Source organism: Stegodyphus dumicola, chromosome 2 (genome assembly GCF_044657685.1).
Source record: "Stegodyphus dumicola isolate Sdum_Otavi_A_Nest chromosome 2, ASM4465768v1".
Lineage (NCBI taxonomy): Eukaryota > Metazoa > Arthropoda > Arachnida > Araneae > Eresidae > Stegodyphus > Stegodyphus dumicola.
Window position 1 is genome coordinate 3,943,531 of NC_140769.1, and position 19,303 is coordinate 3,962,833.

Sequence of the window (19,303 nt, forward strand, 5' to 3'; positions counted from 1 at the left end):
GATAACACAAAAAAACGTTAAAATAAAGGTCACTTTGAGCGTAATATAAAATCTGAAAGCTTTCAGGTTTTTATTATTTATTTATATTTCTTTCATTTTGCTCAAACCATACGAGAACTCTCTAATTAAGGAAAAGTATGCCCTTGTGGAATACCTTCTCAGGGAAAGAAAAGATGCGTAGAGTCAGTTCGTTCATCATTATTCGGAGCCAGGTTGAACTACTGCGGTTCAATGATTTAATCACTTGTGCTCTAATGGGCCTCCTGAGCTTTTCATTTTTGTTCATCAGGCTAATTTATGTCGAAATGACAAGAAATTTGCCAAACTTTTGAAAACTGCTTTGTGATGAATATATTCCAGTAATTTTGATTTATCAGAAATTTCGAATTATGTCAGATTTCTGAAGTATGTGCACATGTGAGCATATAACAGGTAAATTTAGTCATTTTAAACATAAATCATGTAATATAACTTTTATGATACATTGAGTAGTGCTGTGTAAATAGTGCCCTAAATATGTGATATTTAAATTAGGAATTATAGCAAATTATTCCATAGAAATATGCTATGCCTGTATTAATCTAGTAACGATCAATTATTATTTAGGGGGATTTTTTTTTTTTCTGAAAATCAGGTATAAGTTACAAGAATACTCAGCAGCGCAACTTTCGTATTATTTCCTCTTTTAGTTACGTAACAGAATTTTATATGAAAGTTATGGTGATTAGCTAAGTAATATAAGCTCCGACATTAAATAAAGTTTACACAAAATCATGTTACGTAAAGTACACTGGTGTGCAAAAATTAAGGATGAGACGGTTTTTTCAATATAACTTTGTACAAAAGCTTTCCAAATCAACACATTTAATACCGTAAGATCCCCAATACGTAAGGACAGGAGTAATGTAAGCAACATTTACTAAAAGAGAAATCAGAGGGATAAAAAGAAGCTTTATTGAAAAAGTAGCATGGAGCGCAATGCGACTGAAGGCCGAAACATCCCTGTGATGGGTGTTCAGCAAGAAACATCCGGTCTTTAATAGGGGATATGATCTCCCCTGACTGCTAGGCAGGTTTCACAGCGTCTGCCCATGCTGAGAATGAGGGTGTCAATGAGTTGTTGAGACATTGTTGCCCATTCGTCTTGCAGCGCCAATCGAAGCTCCGGAATCTTTACTGGTGGTAAGGTACGAGCTGCCAAGCGTCTGCATAGAAAATCCCATACATGCTCGATGGGATTGAGATCCGGAGATCGTGCCGGCCAATCCATACGTTCAATATCCTCACTTTCTAAGAGCTGTTCCGAAGCTACTGTGCGATGACATGGTGCATTGTCATCCATGAAAAGGAGCTGCGGACCCATAGCGCCTCTAAAAACACGCACATATGGAAGAAGAATCTCGTTACAATAACGGGTCCCGTTGACTGAACCTGCGTCGAAGATGTGAAGGTCTGTACGACTACCAAGCATGATGCCTCCCCAAACGAGAACACCGCCACCTCCATACCTGTCCCTTTCAATGATGTTCGAGGGATGATTGCGGCTTCCCCGCTCTCTCCAGATGAGTATGCGATGAGAATCGCTACTCAGACTGAATCTGCTCTCATCTGTAAAGAGTACTCGTCCCCATTCATTGTCTCTCCAATTCCGGTGTTCCCGGCACCACAGAGAACGCCTTCTCCGATGGGCAGGCGTTAGAGGTACACACCGTACAGGACGTCGTACAAACAGACCACCACCGTGCAGTCTTCTGGCCACGGTAAAACGCGATATCGGTCGTCCAATCGCCTGTGTCGTGTGTCTAGCGATTTCTCCCGCTGTCTGCCGCCTGTTTCTTCTGGCTTGTAAGGCAATATACCGATCATCTGCGGGTGTGGTTCCTCGTGGACGACCACTACTAAACCCCCGGATAGCTGTTCCTGTAGTTTGAAATTGTCTCGTCGACTGAAAGTATCAGTTTCACGCATCGTTTCACAATCACAGCATCGTTTCAGGACTTTCAGTCGTGAAACGATGCTGTGAGCAATTCCGAACTCTGCAGCCACACTTGTCACACTGCGGCCTTCCTCCAACTTCCCAATGATTCGACCTTGGGTAAAAGCATCCAGATGTCGTCTAACAGAATGATTATTCGCCATTTCTCGCTGAAGCAGCAACTCGGTGTGATTTTAACTGCTATACGGCGTGCAATCTCTTTGCCAGAAATACTGATCTTACATCGACAACATGCTTTATACTACTCAGACACTCCCCCATTACGTCTACCTGCATATCTGCGCATGTGCTACCGTACATCAACTTACTTAATCTCCTGATTGGTCTTTCTATCCGCTCTGCCTCTTCGTTCAGCTGATATGCTAATTTTTCGACTTCGTCCTTAATTTTTGCACACCAGTGTAATATGTTATACACGAAGTAATATAAAAAAGTTTGATTTTTATTGAATAGTTTGAACATAAAATATATAAGGGTACATTTTGAAGTTAGTGTGATTACAGTGGTCTGCTTATTATATATATATATATATATATATATATGGCCCACTATGGCGGAGTAATTTAGAGCTGTGAATACTGGAAGTCTGGAGCGCGTTTCGATCTCAGGCAAATAGGCTAAATGCATGGTTAGTTTTTATGGTTTTTCCCCATGCGTAACGTGAATACGAGCCAGTTTCCCTTACAAAGTTCTCACAAAGATCATCCGTTACGCAGATGGCCTCATGTGCTTTTCTATATCCAAATAAGCTAGCGTATTATGTATTGTATTTTTGATTAATTTTTGATGCAAACATTTATATTTTAATGTTACATGTTTATCAAATTTTAGTGTATACCTTTGTGTACCATCTGAAAAAGTTTTCCAATGACGCTAATTTTTTTAAATGTAGATTTTTTTTAGTCAAATATTTGGAAAGAAATTAAATTTTAGAAAGAGAGGCGTTTATGTCAAGGTTTTACAAGATTGTAAGGATTTTCTATTGGATCTGTCATCTAGAAGGTCAATTTTAGGTGTCATCAAACGCAACAATGACATGCTGAATATCGTTAGTATCTTTGCTTTTGATGATACCTAAAATTGCTTTTTATATCCAATAGAAAAATTATGTATATCATCAGATCCAATAGTGAAATTGCGTAACGTTTTACATGCCTTGCTTTAACATATTGATTTATTATTTTAAGTAGATATTTCACCGTGTGTTCAATGACAGCTTACAAAATTTGACTGACTTTCAGCGAGAACTTCTCCAGCGAGGTGGTGCTGGGGGACGGCGAGTTCAGCCTTTGTGATCCCAGGTCGGAGCCACCTTTTCGAGTGAGGAGAGCAACAGAAGAGGAGGTTGAGGAGGAGGAGAGAACCCTTCGAGTGTACGACGGTTCTCTCGACCCGGACACAAATTACTCCGGATTCGTCGAGGTTCAAGTCTGGGGTCCGGACGGACAGGTTGTATCAAAACTTTTTCTGCTTTTGGTCTAGAAACTTATGTAATTTTGTTTTAATAAAATGTAGTTTTATCACAAAGAGAAAGAGGGAGCTATACTTGTTTAAGGAAAAGAACTTTACTTTTGTAGCCAGGTAAAAGGCATTTTACTGAGAATGAAGTTTTGTTTCCTGTCCTGTAAGTGTTCAAGTAAGTTGAAGGATCGTCCACTCACGGCTATCTTGTATTCTGGACTTCTGTGGGGTAGAGTTGGATGATCCACTTCGGAACTGATTCAAAGAACCGATTCGCTTAACTGGGCGAATTTACTCTAGTTCTAGAAAACGGAGTTGTAGCTCTTTTACAGTTCACGGACAGCTCTTTTTGGAAGCGTGCCAGGAATACAGATATGCTATTCGTTCATGACATGAGTCACTTTAATGAGAAAGCAAATGCCTGATTGGCAAAATAAGAGCAGAAGGAAATTGAAAACGTGCCAACTTTCCATTTTAGAAGAGAAAAAGCATGATTATCTTCCCAAGCTAAAAATGAGCTTAATTTTTATCATTTCCCAACTTTTTTTTTTTAATTTATTCTAGAATTGTGTTGTTAGTTATGTGTAGAAAGGAGGTTTTAGGGAATCTCAAAAGTACAGTTGAAAGAAATCAGTTCGGGGAGTTGGCGTTTGATTGAGTCGGCGTCGTTTTTTCCGATCCCACACGTCGCTCGATTCTTTTCGCTCTTCGCTTCATCCTAACTAGCCTCTCTTGATTCATCCCTCGTTCCTGATCTTCTTCATCAAGGTTATTGTTAGTGAGAGGTAGGTCATAATAAACCATGTCAATGCAGCAACGGAACGGTTCTGACCTGATACCATGAAAGAACTGTTTCAGAAACGATAAAACATAAAAGAACGATGGAGAAAATAAGAACATGAGGAACCCATATGTCGAGCTTTGAGATTAAACCTAGGCATTTTGAATGATCACGAACGTTCGAATTCGATACATTTAAGCTCTCAGCGATCTCGCGATTTGCTATTCGCCGGTTTTCATCGATTAACGCCGTTACTGTGTCTTATCAACTTCAACTGGCCTTCCAGAACATGGTGCATCTTCAAAATCAAAATTGCCGGATCGAAATTTTGCCAACCCGTTTTAGCACTGGCGTTCTGTCAATACATCTTCTCCATACACATCGGATAATTTTTTTCTTGCTTGAATAGGATTTGTACCTTTCCGATAGTAAAAGAGTAAAATATGCCGAAAATGCTGCTTTTCACTTTCCATGTTTGAACGGGACACCGATCAGAAACTTAATGTGTAGAATTACTCGACTTTTTTCACAAAAAACGCGTTGCTATATCAGTTGTCAAAATATGCAAAGACCATGTGGCTTAAAGAGAAGTTGGCTGTAAAAAAATACAATTAAACCCTTTGTTGGAGGAAAACGAAATTATTTTCCGAACAAACCAATACAACGAAATCGCACTAAAAATGGTCTGTTGGTTAAAAGTATTTACTTTGCTTTTTTGACCAAAAATATACGCTTAAGTGGGTCTTTGTTTAATAATTCCCTTTTCAAGCTTTCTGAAGCAAAAACATTCACGTTAATATATCTAAAAATGCGCAGAGCAAATTTATGTAATATAAGCTTGAATTTTGCCTGGTTTTAAAACTGATATGATTTTGTTACATACATTTTTGTAATATTTCATGCTTTGTAATCGTTTAGATTTTAAAAATTGTAGATTCATGTTATTTCATTGAAGTTCCGTGACGTAAATTTTCTAACTATAGCGAAAAATGTATAATTAAGTATGTTTCCAGTATTCACAGCAGGAGTAACAGTTGAATATAAGTTTTCATCTTTTTTTCCTTTTCAGATTTTAGCCAAACAGAGTGAATACTTTAAACCAGCGCAGACTAGTAAGTGTTAGTATCGACTTTGCCTATTTCATTTATTTAAAATTCAAAGATGTCAACTCTTTCTGTTTTTGAAGTGTATAAACTTTTATATTTTTGATAAAACAACCTCCTTCTTTTACTGGTAATTTTCTCTTGAATTATGAATTATAAGGATCCGCTAATTAAAACAAGAAGCGAAACCTGTAGTGTAAAACCCGAAAGACAAGAAATCATTCCGATTGGCAGCAAAACTGTCAGAAATCAAAAGGAAACTAATAAGCATGCGTGTGGGAAAAGGCAACGTAACTTCGCATGTGGTCTTAGAAGATAGAAAATGAACTTGCATCGTTCAAGCCCACAAGAATTAATAAATGTGCCTCTCCTCTTCAGTAAAGTAGTTAGCGGTACTAAATGCCCACATTAGAATTTCGCAGAATGTTTGTAAATATATAGCTTTTTTGCTGCTTAACCCTTTGACTACTAACGGGACAAACATGTCCCATTAAAAGTTTAAATTTACTGCTGGATTTAAAAAGTATTTAGAATCTCTTGAATGTTGGATATCATCTTCCAATAGCTAGAAAATGAAGATGCCGCTGTGCTCGTTGTACACAAATGAATATAAAGAAAAGAACAAATATAAGTTTCCCAATGTGTAATGCTGTGTTATGCAAAGAATGCTTTACCCTGTACTATACGATGTAAATCTATTTCATATAATAGAGTTTTCCAGAATAATAGGTGTGCTTATAGCAAGTCGATTGCTACGTGGGGGACATATGCATCCCACTATTAACTACGGCTGGGACATATGTGTCCCAGCCTTTGGCTTGAAATCCGTTTGTCAAAAAAAATTCCAAATGCACATTATTTATGACAGATTTTATTCACTTGGATAGAAAACGGGGTAATTCGTAGATAAAGGGTTAAAATTTCCACTGCGCCGAAAGTCTCTTAGAAATATTGTTGACAGAAGAATAACAGTAGGAGACATTTGGCTCCATCATCTGCGATATTCTCCTTTAAAACTGGAATAGGATTGAGAAAACTGTCCAAAACATTAGGTTCTGAATTATGTTTGGATCAGGAGGATTAGTAATAACACTGGAGACAAAACTGCGAAGTGGACTGCTCATAGCTGTAGCATATAAAATTTGAATAAAATGGATCCAAGAAATGATAAACAGATAAGAATCTGAAAATTACTTTGTATGAAAATTAAAAAACAGAGAAGACAGAAGACTCAGAATTTTTCCAGAAAACAGAAACGGCGAGACGTAGTGGCATTTTCGATGGCGGCGGGTGTATGAGGTACTAAAATCTATCGGAAATGGGGTGTTTCCGCCTTCTGTTCAGGTCAGTTGACAATGGACGTGGAGACTTAATCTTTAGCAATGGTTAACAGCTATTGTTCGACATGGGAGCGAAATTCCTCAGAGCGTGTATCAGTAAATCTAGAAAACTGAATATAATCGAAGAAGCGGTGATGGAAGAAAAAGCAGCACCTATCACCAAGCCTCTACCACTAACGAAAAGATTCAGAAAGCTCGAGAGATAGTAAGGAAACAGCAAGTTACTGTCGATGAATAAGCATTTCATCAATCTACTCATACTTCCACCTATCAGATCATGTTTGATAAGCTCGATTACCATAAAACCTGTTCAAGATGGGAGCCAAGAAAGATTACTGCAAGGCAAAAGACTATTGAAATCATTTACCATTTGGGTTTCTAAAGAGTCATTTGCATCCATTTAGGATGCCCTGTCTACAGCCTAGAACTCATCCCTTCCTCGACTACCATCTCTTTGGAATACTTAAAGAGTCTTTACGTTGTTACTTACGTCCATATTTTTATAGAAAACGATATGGATCAAGCGGTGCACAGATGACTGAAATAAGTTTGTGGATCATTGGATCAAATGCATGAAAGAGGACTACGTACGAATATGTGGCACCCTTACTTTCGTGTGCATAAATTGAAGAAACAAGAATGCGAGATAATTTATGATTTTCTGTCGTAGACAGATTTGAAATCCACTTAATTATGCTGCCAAATACGATGACCCTTATTTTAATGCACAATTATAATTTGCATTTATTAACTCATTTAGCCTTTATTCCATATAAGGATTGTGAAACAATTCATTTTATACCTTTCTCATGTAAATTTGAGTGCCCTGTCTGTATTAATAATAGAAGGAAGGGCTGTTCCTTTTCGTTTAGGTTCACTGTCGTCGTCGGGGTCGAGCGCGGGGACAGCACCCCCCGTGAGGCCCGCCGACAGCCCCATGACCTTCCTGTTTGGCGTCATCTGCGGAACGATTCTTGTTGTGCTCGTCCTCATACTTGTCATTTGCCTCATCAGGTAATATATTCATGCATTTGTCACGTAGCTGAGTAATTTTATTACATAATTAAAAATGTAAAGACCTAAAAGAGGAAAATTAATTTATGTTTTATTTAACTTAACATAACTGTCACTGCCGTTACTGTAGTTCTACTTTATACTCTTACAGGCACAAGATAATAATATACAATTCAACATTCCATTAGCAAACATTCAGGACTAAGCCTTTTGTCCGTTCTGATGGAGTATCCGCCAAATAGAAGAACACTAGTCTCTTATTTCAAAGATCTGGGGACCTAATTCCCAAGGCCTTCGCAGTTATAGCTCTTAATGGATTTTTTACAGTACGGATCTACTAATAAGCAACATATCCGCTTGATTTGTCAAATATTGTTTTACATTTGCTGAGGATCCTAACTTGGGAAGCCCACCAGTACTCGAGAGGTAAAATCGATGAATACTGATACTTCGACTCGGGTTCAAGTCCCGGCCTATGGGATGGTTGCATAGTAGTTTTTGCACTTTTTCCCATATGTAACTTGGAAACCTCTTAGAGTTCTCGACGAAGGCAACTGTTCCTCTAGTCAGGGAGACTTGGTCTGCTCATAATTCAGTCCATTTTAATCCTAAATATAGGTTGGCGACTGGGTCTGTATGGTTCAGCCCTAAGTAACATGCGCAATAATTCGATACCAATAAAATTTTAATTTGATTAACATGAATACACAGCTTTATTAAACTAAACAACAACTTGAGCTTTACGATCAAGAATTTCTGTAGTAGCGGCCTGTCACATAATGGCATTTGAAAACTAAACTAAATACATGTCTATCTATTGATTTATCGTGCGTCAGTATTGGTTAATAATTCTACTGTTTTATTTTTTTATCGTCACGTGACTACCAACTGGTGGTACTCGAGTTTGACGTATGCGGATCTTACCACAAAGAGTCTTTCAAAAGTTTCTGAACGAATACGGAAAAGAGTGCAAATACATTTGACTTAAATAAAAAGAGCTTTTAAAGACATTCTGAATTATCTCAAGCGTAGAGGAATTTTGTTTAAAATAGTCTGCATTTAAAATGCTGAGATCTCGAAGGTTAACTATAAACCCGCACCACGAAGCAGTTCAAATATCAGAATCTACAGCGCAGAAGCTCTTTTGTGTTAGCGGTACCATACTTGACTGCCACGTAACTGTTTCACGATCGAATCCAAGGTCGTTTAATTTCGATAGGAACTCGTGCGTCACACTTTCCATTAGTGCTAAGAGATGGCGACACCAGCAAGCAGCAAAAACAGTATTAGCGAGCCTCTAGTTTCGAGACCGCCACAAAACTAAATAATTCAAAGTATTTCATGTGTAATCAAATCCTGATTTTCCCCGGCTGAAATTTGTCTTAATGAACTCAAATTTGTATATTACAAACCTTCAGCGTAAAACAGAACTGTCTACAAGAAAAACAAAGAAACAAAAAGTTACAGAAAATTGTTCTTTTACAATGTTTAAAATTTAGTTTAGTTAATTAGTTTAAATCTTTTTTTTTTTTTTTTTTTTTTTTTTTTTTTTTTTTTTTTTCTTTTCTTTTCTTTTGCTAAATGGTTATAGTTCCGCTATTAATAGTGTGTTCCTTTAATTTTAAAACTGCTTTTATTTATAAAACGAAACTAATTTATTCTCTAGATAAAACTGCGTGAAAATACAGGTAAATCTTTACTTTTAATCTTCTGTGAATTAAGACAGATTATTTTTTTCGTGTTTTAATATGGAATAAATAATTATTTTATGGTTTGAACAAATAATAAATTAGAATGCTGTTTTCACAAGAGATTATTTTTTGTTAAATGGTTTTATTAACGGTTCACCATCACACGTATTTTAGTCTTCTTACACAAGGTATAAATCCTAATTCAGAAGTATAAATAGAAAAAAATGATTTTTTCCTTTTAATAATTTCTACTTTTTTTTACGTTATCTGAACATCTTACCATAAAATTCTACCTCACTCGATGCTAATTCCATGCTAATGAGATATGGAATATTCAAGAGTAGTTTTTACGCTATTTAAAGTAGAAAATGACTTCTTAGCCAAAACTTTCTTGGAGAGGGGGCAGGGGGAAAACGGTAATTAAGCTTAGTTTGCTTTTTTGATATTAATTTTCCTCTTCTCTCTTTATGAATTTCAAAAATATATACGGCAAAATTTAAGAAGATTCATTAAAATATGCCTAGCTTAAGTCAATTAGTCTTACAATCTGGGTCGTGACATTTTTTTCTAGAAAATGCTCTTTTATGAAATTTCTTCCGATTTTTCCAGTACATTAAATTTTAGTAAAAGAAAAGTACCTGAAAAACTGTAGTTTACTAAATATTTTTGAAATTTTTCGTACATGAGTTTTAGCATATTATGTTAGCCTTCAGACATTTTTAGTTAACTTTCTGATAAGCGCTAACCAAAAGCAATAGGAGCACATGCTTAGGGCATCAAGGAAAGGGGACACCACAAAAAACTCCTTAGGTATTCAGTAAAGGGGGGCACCCAAAAATTCTCCATTGCCAGTTTTACCACGGCATGTACAATGCAGCAGCAAAACCGAAAAAGAGGGAGGGAAGGAAGGAAGAAGAAACTAGCGTAAACATAGGTGGAGGCATCAAAAGGACAGTTCTACATTTTCCGTTGTAGTGGACCGATTGTCCAAATTCAACGTGCGTTTTCCGTATCTCGAAAGCGAGACTTAGGATATGTATTAGATTTATATGTAGCATTGATCTAACGTAGGTATTTGGGCACAAAATCGGACTTTTTCTGAAATAACGTACCAATTTTTTTCCATATTTTGATTCCACAACTCGGATTATGACTAGGTTTACTAAATTATTAATGCCCATTAAATTGTGTAATTTTTGGTGAGAAATTTAAAAATTTATCTTGGCGCACCTTTTTTCAGTTTACGCCCATAATAATTCACTTGGCAAACTTCTTAACTTAAAGCAACCTATTTTCCTTTTCTTTTTTTCATTGCACACGAGAGTAAAAAAAAAAAAAAAAAAAAAAAAAAAAAAAATCATCCTTCATACTTTCAAATTATTTTAACAAAATGAATAAACCATATTTCCTGTCATTATCGCTTATAAAAAACATGCCGAATTTCGAAACGCGCCAATATGTGAATTCACGTATATCGTAGGACATTTTGAATGAAAAACTCTAATTTTTGCAGGTATCCTTAGAAATAGATCTACTTTAAGATGATTGTAAAAATTTTGTACGTTATAATTCAAATTTGTTTTCGAAAAATTTATAAAAATTATTTTAAAATACAAATTTTAAAATAAATCATAAAAAATGGGCGAATTTTATTCGGAATGAACCTAAATTTCGAAATGTGAAAGGAAGAATCAAATAAGTTTAAAAAGAAAAGAGATACTAATAAATATATACCAAATTCAATTAACACGGAGGAACTAAAATTTTGAGAGCTAATTTTTTAAAACTTACTCGTGCCATTTTTACAACACGTGGCACTTTGGCCTAATTTGAGTTGTAGAGTCGAAATATGGAAAAAATTTGGTATGTGAAAAAGTCCGATTTCGTGTGAAAATACCTATGTTAGAATAATGCTATATATAAATCTAGTACATATCCTAAGTCGCGCGTTCGAGACATGGAAAACCGAAGTTAAATTTTGACAAACGGTCTAGTAGAAAGGGAGATATAGAACTGCCCCTTTTTGTCGGGGGCAAGATGTACCACGAAAAGACCAAAAAAGTTATGCCTGGTATGTTAATTCATAAGAACTTCCACCCGTTCCCAGAGGATTTAGGCTCGAATCCCAGTCACAGCTAACCTTAAAATAAAACCCGTTTTTTGTTCAAGAAAAGTTTTGTTTGCTTTGTTTGAAAAACTATGTTTAAGTCACGCCTTTTGTTTTCAAGACTAAGGCTTAAAGTAAATACTTTAATTATGGACAATATTAAAATCTTGCGTCACGAGACATGCAAGCAAATGCCCTGAGATGTTGCCGTTGGAATATACAATTATTACAAAAAGAACTGAAAATTTCTGAGGAATTCGGTCAGTGTTAGGAGAAGGGCTTCAAACATGAGTTTGGGATTTCAGTACTTTAAATATTTTTTAATGCCTGAAAATTCTCTGCTACATTCTGAATCAAATACCGTAAAAATGTTCTATCATCTTAGGAATTAAGTCACGGGTATCCAGGTTACCACCTGGATGGTGGTTGATAAAGCATTTTTCAATCCCATTAATCAGCGGCCACTTGCTCTGTTTGCGCCCAGTATCCGCCACAATGATGTTGGATCCTGAAAGAAAGATGGCGACTGTTTCTGGAAGCTACTCGGAAACGTTATTCCAAAAACGAAAAGTAATACCGTGCGTTGACGGTCTGCCTTGCAGTTAAGTTAAATGTTAGAAAAGCATTATCACTGACATATTCAAGAATATCCCACAATTTTCATACGGCTGGCAGTTCTAGTACTATTTGACTTTCATGGCAACCCGTAGAGGCATCACTCGAAACTGGACTTGATTGAAATTCAGCTGAAGACGAATACTCATCATGCTATGGTTCCGTATGGCTGTGCAGTTTCCCCATAAAAATACCAAGATGACAGTATTGCACTGTAGGATCTCTTAACAGATTTAATTTTTATCCAAAATTTCTTCTTCAGAAATACCGAGACTACATTACATTAAAACATTGACTAACGCGAAACACCATACTTCTCGTCACTGAGCTTATATTTGATTGGATTTACTAGATTTTGGCAAATTATATTTAGGCTATTCACCTAAGAGAAGAAATGCCTTCATAAAGAACATTCTAAGGTAAACTAACTCGTATTCATATTTCACGTGAGGAAACCACGAAAACGCTTATACAGCCAAACATTTCGCCATGTTTTAATTCCAGATCAAACCAACAGTGTTCAGAAATAATATTTACTTGGAAAACCCGAAATAGGAAGGAAGAATGCATATATTCTGAATAGTGTTAATTACTATATAACTGATATGCAATTTGAGCAACATTACTTGATTCCGCTGCGTTGGTGGTAACAACAATTGTTTTCTGTAATTATAAAAATTCAACTTCCACGTCTTCTAGAAATATGCGAAAATCGATTTCTCAAACGCCAGTCATCCCGAATTTTGGTTACCTGAATCAACCTCTCCAAGTAAAGGAAAATTTAAACCTTTATTTACGTGTTTAAAGTTTTTTCCTTAATATGAATACCAATAGTTAGTTTATTATTATTTTACAACAGTTTACGGTTTTTGGTCGATTATTATATTTTATAACAAAAAACGAAACAATTCAATATTCAGTAGGTCTCAACAAACGAATTCAGTATTCAGTAGGTCTCAGCTTCATTTAAATTCAGTAGTTGATAAGTTTTGGATCTGGTTTTACTTAAGTAACAAATAATCTTATTGAAGGTGCTAATTCAACTAAAATCAACGTAATATTCATAAATTTGTAGGAAAAGATTCGAAAGCTTAAATTTGGAACCTACTTCTTCAGCTGCTGAAGTGCAAATGATAGAAGAGAAGCCTGTCCTCAGGCGATAACAATGAGGAGAAAGAAGTGAAGATGCTGGAGCCATCTGTTGATGAAAACATGTGTGAAATAATTTTCTTAAAAGCTTAGGGTAAAGGTATATCCTTTAACAAATAATCTCCTTTTTTTTTAATTTAATACCGAAAGCGAGAGCTAAAAATCTCTGCTTAGTTTTAAGACCTGCACCGTCGCTTCAAACGGCATCTTGGATTAAAATAAAACAAAGTTATTGTTTTTATCTACTTTGCGATGATTAATTGTACTACCTTAGTACGCTGTTCAGTTAAATTCAAAGTAATGACGTCCAGCATTCATACATAACCGCAATCATGGCTGTCGCATTGGTAGAATCTGGAGCTTAAGTTAGGCACATTTCAATAAAATGCGTGCAGTTGTTTGCAAACACGTAAATTACATTCTTTAACATTGGAGTTAACTGGAATTAATCATAGTTTAACGCAGACTTTAAACATCACAAAGAAAAATATTGACTTCTTGCAATTGTAACATTTTCTTCATGTTTAACTCTTTTCTGAAGACATTTAAAATTTATCATTGCATGTCTAAGTTTAGGATCCGATCAAAATGTACGGTCTTGTTCGTAAACCTGTAACATTTCATACGCTTTGTCAGGAACAGTTTAATGGGTTCGAAGTAAAAGTGTTTATTATATCACCAAGGAAACATAAAATAAAAGATTAAGTAACGTGTATGAAACTCTGATCAAATTCTGGCTTAGGGCCACATGCAAATGCTCAGTCATCTAATTTCCTAGTTATAGATTATAATAAATTGCACAGCCTCTGATTATGGGCCTGGTTTTAGAGTAAATTTTGATGCCCGGTAATAAATCCTGCACAGTAACCAATCTCTTATGTTCTTCCGGACAATCAAATAAGGCACAGCATAAGCAAAAATGCATAAAGTCTGTCAGCACTTTATATTTCGGTTTCTTTGCATTGAGATTTTACCCGCTATATAATATTTAGTTATTTAATTTGTTTTTAATGCTTATTTAATATAAGGATTTAATGGAGCACAACATAGATATGGCAAGCTTGTAACTGGTAGGTGAGGTAGGGACCAGAGATCGTAAATTGGTAGATGTGAATTATTGTGACGTGATCTTGGTTGGCCCGGCCGGACTTTAATATCAAGGCTGTTGTACAATCGGTTGTGTATGTATGTTATTCACAATATTTCGTTTAACCCTTAAATGCATGAATTTTTATTTTTATTTTTTAATTTCAGTCAAGCAATACATCAGATTATAGCTTACTGTGTAGAGACATTCATATTTTTTCGATGTCAGGAAACTGAAGAAATGAGCAATGCCTTCGCCGGGATTCAAACCTCATATCTCTCGATACTCGTCGAGTGTATATTAAATAAAATAAGAAAAATACTAAAAAAAATAAACTAAGTTTTATTCCAATTTTTTTTAAATATTATTCTTGCCAAATGGTTACATTATGCAAAAAAATATATGATAAGCAAATGTGTAATAACAATTTTGTACCTTATAAACTTGTTGAATCAATTTTAAAACTTTGAATGCATCAAAATAACAACAAACAGAAAATCAAAAGTTCGTAAGCACAAATGATGTCCACACCCTACACATCAACTTGCAATAATGACCGTTACACCGTTAGTGGTGCCACCACACTGAAACTTTCAAAGCTGCATACGTAAGCAGTATGTATCCAATTGGTTACACTATGCAGTTATAAGGTATTTCTTCTCCGTTCTTAGCATACCTTTGTAGTGTAATAACAGCACGCTCGGCGCGTATTCGATAGGTCCGAGGTTAGAGTACCGTGGGGGGACGTTGCTCATTTTTCACGTCTTGGTATCTCTACAGTGGCGCCCGAACTAAAATGGATGGTGGATGATGATTCTCCACCACCAGGATTTCGCGACTGGGTACTCTAATCCTCAGTCACCCTTTAAAAGGGGGAGTATATAAGGTATTTCTCCAGCCATCTTAACATGCCTTCTCGGTGTAATCCGCCGCATATTCGAGAGGTCCAAGGTTCAAGCCCCGGCGAGTAGATGGCACTTGTAGATGGCATTATAGTTGTCCTTGTTTCCAATTCTATGTTGACAATTGTACTTATTTGTTTTTGTCGTTTCTCTTTCTTTCATGTAGACGTAATAGTTGTCATTATTTCTGTTTGTTGTTACTTACATTTGTATAACAATTGCTTCTATATGTCTCTGTTATAGGCGCCTTACCAATTGTCCTTATTTGTCTTTGTTGTAAATACGGTAATAGTTCTCTTTCTTTGTTGTAGACCCCTTAACAATTGTCCTTATTTCTCTTTGTTGTAAATACCGTAATACTTCTCTTTCTTTGTTGTAGACTCTGTAATAGTCGCTGTTATTTCTCTCCTTTTTGTAGACGCCGTAACAGTTGTCCTTATGACGGGGATGATGGGGAACATTTAGGGTTGACTGCGTTACTGCGGAGAACAGTCCACAGAAGCACTCACCTTGCCAGAGGTAAGTTATTGCATATTTTATTCTTCATCTCATAACTGTGGAAACTGCGAGTTTTACAAAGTGTGTGTTGACCTCTGAACTGCAGAAGTTAATATTCGAGGATAAATAGTTCGCAACGTGGAAAGAGGCAACATTCTTTCCTTAATTGTCCTTTATGAGGCTTTGATTTCGATGTCGACTACAATTCAACATGATACAGTTTGAAATCGATAATAACTGACGATTAAGTGGTCGGCTAAATCACAAAACGATAGTAATTCGACCCAGATTTGATTCTTGCTGGGGATATGTTTAAAATCTGATTGTGAACTCTAATTGCATAGACATTTTCTTCTGCATTTGATGTCCTATGATTTCTGGTAGTCACTGAACAGCTTTTAGTTATTATTAAAAATTTTAGAATTTTATTTAAAAACTCAAGGTTTTAGGCTGACGCAATAAAAACTAACTAACTGAAATATATTAAACCGCAACTTTGAGCATATTAACAAAGCATCTTTTTACACATAGTAACATTAACATATTAATATAACTTGTTTATTTGCACTAACAAAAGTTAATTAGTTCAGCCCTTGTTTTCTTTGTAGGTAAAATTTTATTGTATTTCGAATTAATATATTTTTATTTTTGAATACAACATTAAAACGCAAATAGCAAATTCCGAATAATATGTTTGATTCTTTTATTATTCTTGCACTTGCCGATTTAAATCGTTTAAAATTTTGAAATTTGTAAGAGGGTTCAATATTTTTGGGGCTCATCCTAAGAACGTTGATGGCATCCGTTTCACTACTTAGTATATCCTAATGACACTTGAAAAAATAAAGAACAGAAAGCGAAGGAAAGAACAACGTAGAAGCTAATAGAAGAATACCCATCACAAGTCACAAAACAAACGTAAAAGCACACAAAAGAGGGAGAACGCTTCCCTTATCGAAACAATGGTTAGCACTGCTGACTGCCGTATCTCTGGGCACGCGTTTGAGTCCCGAAAAAGCGTTACATCTTTGCAAATTGTATCTTTGCAACATGAGGAACTTAAAAATACACAGATATTCAAAAGTCCTGTCGAGTGATTTGATGGTAGGGAAAGAGAAGTGTGAGACCCTTGGATACATCTCCTGGGATATTTTTCTTCAAAATTGGGCAGAGTCATACTGATATTTGAAAGGTGTCTCAGGCCAGTGCGAACGACAGATGCAGTTCTGCATTGCTACATCCAAGTTAGAAAAGTCACAAACAGGAACAAATAAGGAAATGGGAAGATAGATATTTATTGGATACTTATTGCCATATCTTGATGCAGCTGAAGTTTCCTGAAGCGGATAACCCTCAAGTATATTGTGAATGGTTAAAGGAGAAAACTTGCTCATAAAAAAGCCCATAAAAAGGGATTGGCTGAATAGCGGTTAGCGTTTTTCGTCCCGTGTAAAGGAAGTATGTATGCAAATCCCCTAAAAATACTCCACTCATGAAAGCATCCTTTTCCTCAAGAAAGAGTCGATTTATTAGGTTATATCAAATCATATAGAGGCAATGTGCCTAAGATATATTATGTCTTCGTGGAGGGTTTTCGAAGGAAAACTGTCTCAAGTTCACATGAAGCATGGAGAAAACCACAAAAGCGCCCATGTACACAACCCATTCCCAAATATTTGACCCAATTTGATAAGGTCGCATAGAGGTTCTTTGTCTAGGATGAATGATTTTAGAATGCATTGTTAGATCTTACAGAACAGTGGTTAAATCATTTTGAAACAAGGTGACTTTGTTAATGATTCCGGTTGCAGCCTCGAAGGTCACTCCAAGGGACAAAGAAATAAAAGAAGTCTTTTCATCAGAGTTAGAATAGAATATGGATATTGTTATGTACGAGTGAAAGAATCTTCCCCCGTCAGTTCAGCGCAGGGATAACGATACAGTAAGATATAAAAGTTTGTTTTATTTTCCCTGAGAAGAGGGAATTTTCTTCTGGAGCTATGGCATGTTGACCCGCTAGAACTATCACTCTTCTTGCATAATACGATACAGCATTCTTCCTGTCAACAAATTTCTGAAATTACGGGACTGAATGTATATAAGTCCCGCATCGTCTGGATATGCAATTATTAATGTTTTTATTTTATTATAACTCGTGTTATTGTTATAACTTGAGTTAGAAGTTCATTTCAACCCTGTATTAGTGTATACGAGCCAGTTTCCCTTAGAAAGTCCTCCACGAAAGGCATCCCTCCCCTTAGGCAGATAGCCCTAGTGTGCTTTGCCATAATTGAATACACCACACCAACCCTGTATTACAACGCGGGTTTTGTGTAGCGGTTTCGGCCATTACACCACATCAAGTCGAAATTTCCACTGGTAGGTTCTCCATTTATGGAAACAATTGTGGAGAATTTGTCATTAATCTAACATATAACAAATAGAACCCTACATAAATCATGGTTGCTGCATATCATAATTCCTGTTGAACAAAATATTCATGCTCCCAAAAGTTCTCCAAGAACTCTAAAACTACTGAAAAGTAGTCTGTCGATCATTTTATTAATTCGAATATTTCCAGAGACGTGTCATTTGAAATTTGAACTATTTTAAACATTTTTGTAATTTGGTCTGGTTTATGGAGATTACGGCAAAGCACATTAGGCTATCTGCCTAAGGGAAGGGATGCCTTCGTGGAGGTCTTTCTAATTGAAACTGGATCGTATACATGTTACACATGGGGGAAAGCCACGAAAACGCCCATGTAGCCAGCCCGTTTTCCGGAATTCGATCCTCAAACCGAACAACCAGTGTTCAACGACTTTACCGCTCGGCCGCGGGTAGGCTTTTTATAACTTGAGCAAACATTTTACGGCTTTAATGCCTTACTAAATGATGATAGATTTTGAATAAAATTTCGAGGGCAATCAAAGGGATAAAAATTTGTTTACTCCTTAAGAAAAAGCACCTGTGTCAAAATCTACACCAAGTAAAGTTGCCAGTTGGAATAGTTTCGTATTTTATTTCTATGTTAATAAAATACAATCGCTGAATATTTTACTCTTAGTAATTAATGAAAAATAAAATATAGTAAAAAAATTGTTTTTATAAAAATAATTTTTTATTTGAAACTCATAAAATAATTAATGAACTAAAGGAAATGATTTTATCATGTGGCTTCTTGGGAGCAAGGGATTAATTTATTCTCTTTGCGAAATTCAACTGAATTTTTTTATTACGAAGAAGAAAAGCTTGAGGCACCTTTGATAAATTTATAAATAAATAATGGTATATATTTTTATCGATGTTATTTGATTAATATTCTTCGCTATTTGGGTGCTAACACTTTTATTATTAGTGATATAAATTTTTAGATGAATTTTGTAATGAAATTTATTTAATCATTTATTCCCATGAAACTATATGATAAATTATTTTTCTTCTTTTCGTTTATTAACTATTTTGTGGGTTTTAAAAAAAAGCTTCTTTTAGGAAAACATTTTTTAACATTATTTTATTTTTATTTTAAGTCAATTCGTTGTCAGTTGCATTATTCAGT

At 35.6% G+C, this 19,303-nt stretch overlaps 1 protein-coding gene across 1 annotated transcript in view; it reads left to right on the plus strand.

The window, feature by feature from the left end:
• LOC118187605 (tyrosine-protein phosphatase 69D-like) overlaps nucleotides 1–19,303 on the plus strand; it is a 393,140-nt gene that overhangs the window by 229,908 nt on the left and 143,929 nt on the right. The window contains exons 9-12 of the mRNA XM_035357863.2: nucleotides 3,238–3,445; nucleotides 5,308–5,350; nucleotides 7,554–7,695; nucleotides 15,665–15,765. Of these exons, the coding sequence (XP_035213754.2) occupies nucleotides 3,238–3,445; nucleotides 5,308–5,350; nucleotides 7,554–7,695; nucleotides 15,665–15,765 (494 nt within the window). The remainder of the gene's footprint in view (nucleotides 1–3,237; nucleotides 3,446–5,307; nucleotides 5,351–7,553; nucleotides 7,696–15,664; nucleotides 15,766–19,303) is intronic.